At 32.2% G+C, this 12,774-nt stretch overlaps 2 protein-coding genes across 2 annotated transcripts; one reads left to right on the top strand and one right to left on the bottom strand.

The window, feature by feature from the left end:
* Positions 1–2,022: 2,022 nt before the first annotated feature.
* Positions 2,023–2,960, bottom strand: LOC111777430 (putative gamma-glutamylcyclotransferase At3g02910). Its single transcript, XM_023657025.1, has one exon. It carries the CDS (start codon positions 2,788–2,790, stop codon positions 2,242–2,244), a length of 549 nt encoding a protein of 182 aa, XP_023512793.1. The 5' UTR covers positions 2,791–2,960; the 3' UTR covers positions 2,023–2,241.
* Positions 2,961–10,083: 7,123 nt separating this feature from the next.
* On the top strand, positions 10,084–12,335 carry LOC111776925. The gene is made up of 4 exons (XM_023656339.1): positions 10,084–10,393; positions 10,508–10,735; positions 11,332–11,547; positions 11,939–12,335. The coding sequence occupies exons 1-4, from the start codon at positions 10,391–10,393 to the stop codon at positions 12,155–12,157; spliced, it is 666 nt and encodes a 221-aa protein (XP_023512107.1). The 5' UTR covers positions 10,084–10,390; the 3' UTR covers positions 12,158–12,335.
* Positions 12,336–12,774: the final 439 nt, after the last annotated feature.

Raw genomic sequence — 12,774 nt, 5'->3', positions numbered from 1 at the left:
TTTTAGTGTAATATATGTACGAAGACTGAAATTCCAGTTTTTTAAAATTAATTCATATTTATTACGACTGAGTTACAATTGCTTTGAAAACTATCTCTAATTTAATAATATAATATGCGTTGGTTCAAAAGTGAATGCCTCATTAATATTAAAAATTATTTTAAATTGAAATTATAATTATTTAATCTAAAGCTTTTAATTTTTAATTAGTTTAGATGGAGAAAGCATCCTACCACCATACAAATAATTTTAATACTATTAAAATAAACAACCATTTTAGTTCCTTAAAAATAAAATTAAAATTAAAATAGAAATGCCAAAATAGTTAGATTTTAAAATATAACGAGTAAAATAAACTAAATTGAAAATGACAAAGGAATATTTAAGCTTTTAATTTCTAATTATTTTCGTTTTTTATTAAAAAAAAATTAAATTATTATTTTTATATTCATGTGAAGTAATCAATTACCTAGCTTGATAGATACCCACATATATTTTTTTTATTGTTGTTTTTTTTAATATTTTTGAACAATAAATAAATAAATATATATATATATATATATATATAAATAAATAAATAAATAAATAAATAAATAAATATATATATATATATATATATATAAATAAATAAATAAATAAATAAATAAATAAATATATATATATNATATATATATATATATATATATATATATATATATATATATATATATATATAACACTTGAATTAACCAGTGGCACTAAAAAAAACTAGGAATTCTTCGTACAAAGTATAAAATCAAGAGACAAATAAACTCGAGTGAGTTCATAGGTGAGAGATCCCACATCGGTTGGAGAGGAGAATAAAACATTCCTTATAAGCGTGTGGAAACCTATATGTAGGAGACGTGTTTCAAAAACTTGAGAAAAGCCCGAAAGGGAAAGCGTAAAATGGACAATATCTGAGGCTCAAAAAAGACAATATCTTCGAGCGATGAGCTTGAGCTGTTACATTCTAAATAACTTTTGTTAGTAGCCACAACCACGAGTCTGTCCAATTCCTTAGAGATTTATGATCTTTGCCTCATTCAATATTGATGTGTACACGTAATCAACGTTGGATTTTTTTCAACGTCTATCAATTCTCAAATATCAGTGTCTCTCTCGCATCTTCAAAACCATTCATTGCTCTATTGTTTGAACTTCGTATCTCTATTCCAACCGACCATTACAGAAGAGACTGAGAGTGTCATCACTCAAATCATCAAGCCATCATTCATTCAATTGACCAACGAAGTAGATATTAAGCGTATTGTTGTTTGAATCAACGAGCGTCAATAACGTTTTTTCTCTTGCTTCTTATGCCCTCTTCTGTTCCCAATCGTCATCAAGACTTTAGCTTTTAGATCGACTCCCGTTCAATTCCGACTTGATTCAAACTCGATCTAAAGTCAAAGTTTGACTAGCTTGTCCAGCTTGTCCCTAACCGCTCATTCCTGAATTGAGTATTCTCGAAAAGCGAGTTGCTCCACGATAAGTCATGGGCCATATTTGGATGGATAATGAACTTATCACATAATTCTTTATATTTTATATATTAAAAATAGTAGACTTATTAATATCTTTTTCTTGAATTTTATTTTTATAATTCAAATACCATAGTTTTGATTAATAAAAACTTTCCATAGAGTTAAGAACTAATGAAGAAGTTTTAAGAAATTAAAAAAGAAAAAAACAATAAAAATACTTAAATTCAATTAATTTAATAACATCAATTAAAAGAATCTAAAAAATATTAAGAATTTAGTTTTTTTTTTTTTTTTTCTTTTTCCTCCAATTTATTATCATACCTACCATGCTTAAATTCAGGGGAAATTAAAATTTTCCCTAATAAAGAGGGATAGATATTTGTTTCTGANAAAAAAAAAAAAAAAAAAAAAAAAAAAAAAAAAAAAAAAAGATCATGATTCAAGAGAGAATTTGCTATACTGCTCTTTAATTTCTTTCTGAAATTTTGTCTAATATTCCATTTTCCAGACAATTTTCTCGGTATCCAAACAGGCGCATTCTCACCACTGACCGCGGAATACCGGAAGAACAGAGACCAAATCCTTCAGAAATTTACAATCATAATCTCATGAAAACCTAATTACGATTAGATTAAGCACTAAACGAAATCGCAAGCAACAATACACACAGTAATTCGTCACACGAAGGGAAAAAAAATCCCCAAATTTGACAGGAAAAAGAAAAAAGAGAAAATCTCTAATCAGATGAAGAAAGAAATATACGAATATGATCAAGGAATGAGAGATGTTGAGGCCTATCTTTGCGCTTCACATAGCCTTTCGCCTCTTTCTCCGAGTACGAATTAATCACTCCGCCGCCGTCCTTCTTCTTCCCCTCCTTCCTCCACAACTCCATCGCGTAACTCGGATGCGCATAATACGCCTCCGCCACAACCACGCCGCCGACGCCGCCGCCGTTCGCATCCACAACGTCGATTGGCAGGCGGACGTAGTGGCCGTTATTCAAACCTTCCAGTTCATCGGTTCGCGCGAGTCCTCTATCCGTCACCGCATAAACCTCGCCTTCAACTCGGTAACCAGAACCGGGCGAGTTTATCAGAAACGGCACTCGGTACGGTCCGCAAACGAGCGGAAAGCTCTCCTTCGTCCGGTAACTTCCAACGAAAGAGGCGTCTCCGGTCCGCATCAGGTCCTGCAACAACGTATGGTTCCAGAATCCTCGCTTCAGAGTACCATAGGTGAAGATCAAGGTCGTCGGAATCGTCTGATTGGCTTTGGCAACCATTTTTCTCTCACTTTTGGCTTAAGATCCTGATGACGAAGCCGGAGGAGGAAGAGAGAAGAAGGAGAATCTCCGATGAGATCAGCGGTTTGTTTGATTATCGAATCGCAAAGCTGTTTGGAAGAAAGGAAAATTGGAGAATGAGTTTCTATCCATCTAACCAAAGGGAAGAGTCTCCGATTTATAATCAATTTTGTTCAATATTTTCTTTATTTATTTATTTATTTATTTATTTATTTATTTATTATTATTATTATTATTATTTAAATGGTAAATATAAAATAGTTTTTCTTTTCCCTCCCTCAACTTTTTTTAATTTGTTAATTTTCTTAATTTTAATTTTAAACCGCAAGTAAAAATCAGAGGTGAAAATAAATTTTACTATTTTAATTAATGAACTATATTATTTACATTAATTTAAATATTTAAAAACCTCCCCCTCCTCTCTCCATCTGGCCCAATTAAAATCACACATTTTAATTTTATTCTAAATATATATCTTTTTTTATTCCAAAATTCCCATTCATAATTAAAATTTAAATAAATATAATATATATATATATATATATATATATATATATATATATAGTTTTTAGAAAGAACGGTATAATTAAAAAATTATATAATTTAGCGATAAAAAGAATATATATCTTTTTAACATTTGAACTAAAAGACCGTGGAATTCAAAGTAGAAAAAGGTGTGACATCTTTTAGAAAGTCTACATTTGTGAGTTTAAAACGAGTTTGATTGTGTCCTGTTTCTATACTCTATCAGTACACGTAATCAAATTCATCAATATTTCGATTTTTTTTTTTATGATATTTAATATCTTGAATTTTAAAAAGTAAATAAAAAATATGTGAAATAAGCGAACAATATTAAATATTTGTCTGTAATAAAGAAGAAAATAATTTTAGAAAAATAGGGAAAATAATAAATAATATTTAAATTTATTATTATTATTTTGTAGGAATTCAAATAAATAAATAAATAAAAGAAAGCCCAGAAACTGTAGATAATAAATAAAATAAATCTGGATTTAAAATAAAACAAAATACACATGCGTGTGGGGTCATGTTTATTTCGCCTAATAAATCTCAAATTAAATTTTATATTTAACAAAAATGAGAAAATTACGAATTTAACCCAATTCAGTTATAAACTTATTTAAATTTTGTTTAATTTAATTTAATTTAAATAAATAAAACTTTTATATTTTTTTAATAAAATTGTATTTTTGCTTCCATTACAATTATATATACATATTTTTGTAATTATTTTATTATGATTCTTATTATTAATGGTTTAGTGACCGGTCTAATTTTTTAAATATATATTATGAAATCTTACATCGGTTGGAAAGGGGAACGAAACATTCTTTGTTAAGAGTGTGTAAACTTCTAGCGATGGGCTGTCCAACTGGACCCCACCCGAAAGGATATGAACTAATATTTAACCAATTATTATCTAATAATGATTATTTTGGTTGAAAAAATTTACAAACCGAAATAATTAAGTTGAGTTAAAAATGTCTCGACCCGATTCAACCTAACCTAACTCAACTCACCAACATGTTTATGGACAAAATTAAATTTTTTTAAAAAGGACAATAATGTAAAACTCAAAAATTAAAATTATTACAAATAAAGCCAAAATTGAACAGCTCATACNCTTTGGTTACAGCCGAGTAAATTCATTGAATACGCTTTACAAACTGAAATGGCTTAAAACATAGGTAGAGGAGGAGTCAAGGAGAGTGTCAGTGAGGACACTGGTTCTCGAAAGGGGGTGGATTGTGATGTCACACATTGGTTGGAGAGGAGAACAAAACACCATTTATAAAGGTGTGGAAACCTTCCTCTAGAAGACGCATTTTAAAGTCTTGAGAGGAAGCCCAAAAGGAAAATCCCAAATAAGACAATATCTGCTAGCGCTTTTATACATTCCTCATTCATAACATTAGTTAACGGGTGTATGTGTTAGAAAACNTAATATATATATATATATATATATATATATATATATATATAGTTTTTAGAAAGAACGGTATAATTAAAAAATTATATAATTTAGCGATAAAAAGAATATATATCTTTTTAACATTTGAACTAAAAGACCGTGGAATTCAAAGTAGAAAAAGGTGTGACATCTTTTAGAAAGTCTACATTTGTGAGTTTAAAACGAGTTTGATTGTGTCCTGTTTCTATACTCTATCAGTACACGTAATCAAATTCATCAATATTTCGATTTTTTTTTTTATGATATTTAATATCTTGAATTTTAAAAAGTAAATAAAAAATATGTGAAATAAGCGAACAATATTAAATATTTGTCTGTAATAAAGAAGAAAATAATTTTAGAAAAATAGGGAAAATAATAAATAATATTTAAATTTATTATTATTATTTTGTAGGAATTCAAATAAATAAATAAATAAAAGAAAGCCCAGAAACTGTAGATAATAAATAAAATAAATCTGGATTTAAAATAAAACAAAATACACATGCGTGTGGGGTCATGTTTATTTCGCCTAATAAATCTCAAATTAAATTTTATATTTAACAAAAATGAGAAAATTACGAATTTAACCCAATTCAGTTATAAACTTATTTAAATTTTGTTTAATTTAATTTAATTTAAATAAATAAAACTTTTATATTTTTTTAATAAAATTGTATTTTTGCTTCCATTACAATTATATATACATATTTTTGTAATTATTTTATTATGATTCTTATTATTAATGGTTTAGTGACCGGTCTAATTTTTTAAATATATATTATGAAATCTTACATCGGTTGGAAAGGGGAACGAAACATTCTTTGTTAAGAGTGTGTAAACTTCTAGCGATGGGCTGTCCAACTGGACCCCACCCGAAAGGATATGAACTAATATTTAACCAATTATTATCTAATAATGATTATTTTGGTTGAAAAAATTTACAAACCGAAATAATTAAGTTGAGTTAAAAATGTCTCGACCCGATTCAACCTAACCTAACTCAACTCACCAACATGTTTATGGACAAAATTAAATTTTTTTAAAAAGGACAATAATGTAAAACTCAAAAATTAAAATTATTACAAATAAAGCCAAAATTGAACAGCTCATACAAAGAACAAAAGAAAAGAACAATGAAAATGATGTGCAAATTCAGACTCATCAACGTGTTGGATTTTTCTTTTAATCTGTGGACGGCTGAGATTTGTTGTGGCGTTTCATTTTCCCCTCAATTGTACGGAACTGTTGGCTGTTCTTGAACTGTTGGCGTTTCATCTCCCTTCTCCACACGTTTCTTTCTTTATATAAACAATATAATTCCTATAATTTATTTAGTAGAAGTGTGCACGGGTACACTGGAAACCCGACCCTCTAATTTCGAGTTAAGTAGGTTGGATTGTTGGGTTGTGGTAGCGAGAGAAGGGCGTAAGTATGCAACGTGATACAAGGCAAGGTGCATTTGATGCATCGATGAAATGCTTGTGATGTAAGGGTAAGGAGCTACTAGGGGTGAGATACTAACAAAACTTCCTATTCACAATGGTGAGAAGGTGAGGAGCTGAGATTAGTTGTGATGTCCCACATTGGTTGGGGAAGCCCGAAAGAGAAAGCCCAAAGAGGATAATATCTGGATCTGGATCGTTACAAATGGTATCAGAGCCAGACCATGGGCTCAACATGACCATTTTTACAGAGGCAAAATCTCCAGAAAAGCGATGCCTGACATAGACAAATACGATGGANCGGGCCATCAATAAGTCAGCTCCTTCTACTGCACCTCAAGCACCTCTGGTTCAGGTCTTTGATGATTGTGACCAATATGCTTCAGACTCTCCCGACCCAGGACAGCCTTTTTCATTTAACAGGCCACAGCCCTTCCTTCCCCTAAAGCCAGAACAGAAATGTCAAAATGGTTGAAAGAACAAGGGGAGCAGCTAGCCAAGTTAGAGGAAGAGTTGCAGAAAGTCAAGGTTCGTCAGACCATGGGCTCAACATGACCATTTTTACAGAGGCAAAATCTCCAGAAAAGCGATGCCTGACATAGACAAATACGATGGAACTGGCTGTCCTAAGACTCATCCGCAACAGTTTTTCTCAAATGTAGGTTCTATGAGGCTCACTCAGAAGGCAGATGGCCGGAGTCTTTGGTTACAGCCGAGTAAATTCATTGAATACGCTTTACAAACTGAAATGGCTTAAAACATAGGTAGAGGAGGAGTCAAGGAGAGTGTCAGTGAGGACACTGGTTCTCGAAAGGGGGTGGATTGTGATGTCACACATTGGTTGGAGAGGAGAACAAAACACCATTTATAAAGGTGTGGAAACCTTCCTCTAGAAGACGCATTTTAAAGTCTTGAGAGGAAGCCCAAAAGGAAAATCCCAAATAAGACAATATCTGCTAGCGCTTTTATACATTCCTCATTCATAACATTAGTTAACGGGTGTATGTGTTAGAAAACTCTTCACTACTATAGTGCAACATGTTCCTTATCGTAACATGAGATATCATCATCTTACATATCATGTCATCATATCATAATGTATCATAATGCATCACATAATCATAACATATCATAACATCATAGTATATCATATCAACATACATGATATGCGTAGCATGCGTCATCATACATAAGACAAGTTAAGTCTTTCGACCGAGCCGATAATAGGGTCACTTACTTGGTTGGTGTAGGCCGAAGCTACTAGAACCCATTGGTGCTTGATGTTTTGCCGAAGCTACTACGACCCCTTGTTTGATGCTAGCTTAAATCTGCTCTCTTAAATTTAATTCTACTTAAGGAGCCCCCATCAATTAGAATTCTAATGTGTTGCTTGATGCTAGCTTAACACAATTTTCTGAAATTTAATTTTATTTAAGGAGTCTCGGGTGCTTGATGTCAACTTAACACTGTTTTCTAAAAGTTAATTCTACTTAACGAGTCCAATAATCATCAATTATAATTTTAATGTGAAAATTGACTCACCTAATTTTGCATAAATAATTTAAATTTTAATCCAAAAATTTAAACCATCCTTAAACACTCGGGCAGAGTTGAAACTAGTAAGAAAGTGTTTAATAAAAAATTTAATTTTTTAATTTTTTTTAAATAGTCCATTTAAAAAAAAAAATTAATAAATTTTAAAACGTATAAATGACTTATTAAATACTAAATTTTAGTTTGATGATTTTAAAAGTTAATATTTTATTTTGTGAAAAGGAAATATAAAACTTTTATATAATATAATAAAATTAATAGTGGTTATTATTGACCCAGCTGGGCATGCGCTTCCCAACAAAGCTGCTTGTCGTTTTATATATTAAAAATTAAGGAGATGGTGAAAGTGACAAAACTTTGAAAAATTCGACATGTCGACTTTTTTGAACGCCAGTTAAGGCTTCAATAAACAATTTGTCCATATCTAAATTACCATTTTCACCATATAACCTAACCAAATTGCCTTCTAGAATCACCAACACGACTACCCGAACCAAGATGAAACGGTTGATTAGGTTTTCGTATAGTGATGTTTTAGTTATTACACAAAGTCAACACGACTATCACTGTATACCGATTGTTGAGTCTCGAGTCACTTAAAGAGAATTTTTTACACTGTCTGCATTTATTATTAGCTATAAGAGCAGCATTCCCTCCCTCGAGAAAACAGGTTTCATATAGTGCTACCTTTAGTTATTGCACAGAGTCAACACGACTAACAGTATATACCGATTGTTCAATCTCGAGTCACTTAAAGAGAATTTTTCATATTGCCTTCATTTATTATTACTATAAGAGCAGCATTTCCTCGACCCAAAACATAGGTTTTATATAGGGTTACCTTAGTTATTGCACAAAGTCAACACGACTTATCAGCGTATATCGATTGTTGAGTCTAAAGTCATTTAAGGAGAATTTTTCATACTGCCTATATTATTAATGGCTATAAGAGTAGCATTCCCTAGATCGAGAAGATATGTCCTTTACTAAATCCACTCGAGGCAAGATGAAATGGTTTTATTAGGGTTTGTACAGTGATTGCTTTGGCCCGTTACGTGTCGCCGTCAGCCTAAGGTTTCCACACTCTTATAAGGAATGTTTCATTTCCCTCTCCAACCGATGTGGGATCTATCTAACAATCCACCCCCTTAATGGCCCAGCATCCTCGCTGGTACACCGCTCGATGTCTAACTCTGATACCATTTGTAACAGTCCAAACCCACCGCTGGCAAATATTATCTATTTTAGTCCGTCTACGTATTGAAACGCATTATTACTAATAATAACAATGTTTGAAAAATGTGGGCTTTCATAAGAGAATTAAGTGGGCAAGCAACGAGTAACATCATATTAAGTATAATTTCAACTTCAAAATATTATTTCTTTTTCTATGATATGTTACATTTATAGTGGTTTTTTTTTTATAAATTTTGCTAAAAAATATGTTAAAAGATTTCTCTTTTTCTTTTAAAATTGAAATTAGTTTGTGTTAATTAAAAATATATTAAAATATCAGTATCGACATTTTTTAGACTCAATCTAATTATTCGGGTTATAATTTTTTGATTATAAAATATTTGAGTTGGATTGATTTAAATTGTCGGGTTGATTTGGTTCGACCCAAGGGGTATTTTTGGAATATTAGAAATATTTAGTCTTCAAAATTTCCTCCAATTTATGAATCTTTTTTACTTGACTATTTTCACACTAAACAAGGCTTGAGCACATGGCCCATTTTGAGGCCCATAATTTAAACCATTCCTCTTAAAATTATAATATTTATTATTTACTCTTATAGGTTACCGACATTCTTGTTCCAGGTTTTCTCGAAATGCTCTCAAGCTACTTACTCTCTCTCCAAATGGGTCGGAACAATTCGATGAATTTAGTCGATAACAACTACTCTTTCTTCCTTCAACTGATTTAGCCAACCATTTTGTGATATCTCACATTAGTCGGAGAGGATAACGAAACATGGAAACCTTCCCCTAACATATACATTTTACAGCCTTGAGCGGAAGCCCGAAATGGAAAGTACAGAGAGGACAATATTTGCTAGCAGTGGACTTGGGTTGTTACAAACTGCTCTACCACTGAGCTATTGAGAAAGTGATAACCTTTCATGAAACTTCATAAATGTTTCAAAACTACATTTTAAAATTTGATGATGTATTGTGATCTGAAACAAAAAATTGAATTGTCAGAGTTATCTAAGTCCATGTTTTAATTAATTTCTACTTCAAAAATAACTTTGAAACGCTTTTCCATTGAAACTTTTGGAGAAAAAAATATTAGCCGGGTTTGGTTCGGGGTCGGAGTGAGGTTCGGGTATGGATGGAGTTGAGAGCAAGAAGATAGGCAGATTCCGCAGCACCAACCAAAGCAGAGATCCATTTTTCTCCATAGCCCTACCTTTTCCTCTTCTCCATATTCTCTCTGTCACTTTCCCGAGAAAATTCCACAAACACGAAAGCGATCCAAGAGGGAAAACACAAAATCAAATACCAAAAAGCATCTTCCTATCTTCAATTCGCCAACAGCCGCGCACTCCAGCCGCCCCTAGATGTGATCGATCACACAAATCTCCGCCGCAATCGCAACAATCATGGTAAGAATTCGATCCAAATCGGAACACCTCCATTGCCGAATCGGTTTCCTAATTCTCCTATCGATCGATCGCGCTCTATTTCCTGAAATTTCTTCCGATTTTGCGCTGAATTAGGTAAAAATCGGAGAAATCGATCAGAAAGAGGAAGAACAAGAAGAAGAAGAAGATGAAATTGAATGGCCGCCATGGCTGGAACCTCTGCTGAGCACGAGCTTCTTCGTTCAATGCAAGCAGCACGCGGATTCGCACAAAAGTGAATGCAATATGTATTGCTTGGATTGCATGAACGGAGCTCTCTGTTCGCTCTGTCTTGATTCTCATCCAGATCACAGAGCCATTCAGGTATGCTCTGTTCTTTGAGATTCTTTGATCGGATTCTTTCGCTTTCGTGTAGCGAAGAATTTCTTCAATTATTGAATTTTTTTTTTTTTTTTTTTAATTTTGATTTTTGGAAAATATTTAATTGAAGCCTACGTGGAAATTACTGTTTGTTACCTACTAACAGCAACAATATGTCAAATCATAACTATATTAACTGTGAAAGTCTCTCTTTATTTTATTATTTTATTATTTTATTATTTTCTCTTTCTTTTTTCAATCAAGAGGTTGTTGGTGTTGTAGTTAAATTTTGAAAAGTTACTTCTCTGTTTTGAGGTAAAGGTAAAAAAGTAAAAAAGTAAAACATAATTTGTATCAATTAATATTTAAATCCGAGTCTTTTCTCTACCACATATTTCAATCTCTATTTAAAATTTTTAATTTATTTTTGTGGAATGTTTTTTTTTATATATATATATAACTTTTGTTCTCGACGACCCCGTTTAGCTAATATATAGAAATTTCGCATGATTTTCTCCTCTATTTTCCCAACTTGGGTGAGTTTCTGGGCTCGTTGTTCTTGATTAAAAGTTACTGTATTTTTGGATAATGGAATACAGATAAGGAGATCGTCGTACCATGATGTAATAAGAGTATGCGAGATACAGAAATATGTGGACATAACAGGAGTCCAAACTTACATCATAAATAGTGCGAGGATCGTGTTCTTGAACGAGCGCCCTCAGACACGTCCTTCGAAAGCTCTCACCAACATCTGCCTTGTTTGCCACCGTTCCCTTCTTCATTCCTTCCATTTCTGCTCTCTTGGCTGCAAGGTTTTTCTTTCCCCCCTTTTTTTTTTATTATTTATTATTCATTTCTATGCTCCTCTCCTTTTGAAAATGTTTTTCAAAAATCATTAAAAAAGAAAAAATCCCGAAATAAATATGTTCTTACTTTGTTTATATTTTGATTTGGAGACTGGTATGATCTAGAACTTTTACATAGATTATAAAGAATTGCTTTGTGCATAAATTGAAACGTGAAGGTGTTTTGAGTAATTTGATCTTAAGAGGATATTTGAAATTATGAGACGAGTTATTAAATTTGTAGCGGTTAATATCATGACTTGTAGATCGACATTTTCGTTTTTATGAATTTTTCATTTTTTTTATAAATAATATTGAACGGTTGAAATAAATGTGAGTTTATATTTTATAAATACAGCTAATTGGGACGTCGAGAAATTTTGAGAAAAAGGAGAAAGTGATGGAAAACGAAAGCTCGGACACCGCCACGAGCAACAGAAGAAGGCTTAGAAGCAAAATCCAAAGCTTCTCGCCGGCGACGCCACCACCCACGGCGGCGGCGACCCACAAAGCTGGCAAGAGAAGGAAGGGAACGCCACATCGATCCCCAATGGGAGGACTTCTCTTAGAATTTTAAATATTTATTATAATTAAGAAAAGACGAAAATACCCTTACAACCACCACCGACGCATAAGCCCAAATTATTACTATTTTTTGCAGCATCTGAGCCTTTGGCCAACGGTTAACGGAGGCCGTTGCTGTAAAAGTCACATCTCTGTTATATATAGTGCATAAGAAATGTATTTTCTTGTAATTTAATAAATAAAAAAAATAATAATCATTATATGTGAAGTCTATTATGAGTCACCATCGTCATTAGGGCTAGCATGACTTTTAAGATCGAAACTCGATCTAATTTCAAGTCTCGGACCTAACATACTGTTTGGGTTGACCCGATTTCAAATGGTCAAACTTACCTTCAACCTTTAAAGTTAATCATTAAATCAAAGTCTGGAAATGGATGGACTCCTTAGTCGGCCCAATTTTTAAAATGGTAATCCACATCGAGACTGCAACAATCAACTTTGACTTTGGGCCGAACTTGGATTGATCCCGACAAATGAATTTGAATTAAATTGTGAAAATAATTTCACTTTTTTTATTTTTCCCACTTAATCGTGAAAATAGTTGAAATGATCTCCCTACCCAAGATTATATATGCTAAGCCGTTGTTGTCTCTCTCTTGCTTGCTT

The sequence above is a fragment of the Cucurbita pepo genome, chromosome LG16 (assembly GCF_002806865.2).
Source record: "Cucurbita pepo subsp. pepo cultivar mu-cu-16 chromosome LG16, ASM280686v2, whole genome shotgun sequence".
Taxonomy (NCBI): Eukaryota; Viridiplantae; Streptophyta; class Magnoliopsida; order Cucurbitales; family Cucurbitaceae; genus Cucurbita; species Cucurbita pepo.
This window is presented reverse-complemented; position numbering and strand designations above follow the sequence as displayed.

Excerpts from the sequence above, each read along its gene's own strand:
- LOC111776925 (XM_023656339.1), top strand. Across the intron at positions 10,736-11,331 it reads CAGATCACAGAGCCATTCAG|ATAAGGAGATCGTCGTACCA; the intron begins GTATGCTCTGTT and ends AATGGAATACAG. Across the intron at positions 11,548-11,938 it reads TCTGCTCTCTTGGCTGCAAG|CTAATTGGGACGTCGAGAAA; the intron begins GTTTTTCTTTCC and ends TTATAAATACAG.
- LOC111777430 (XM_023657025.1), bottom strand. The coding sequence starts at position 2,790 with ATGGTTGCCAAAGCCAATCAGACGATTCCGACGACCTTGATCTTCACC.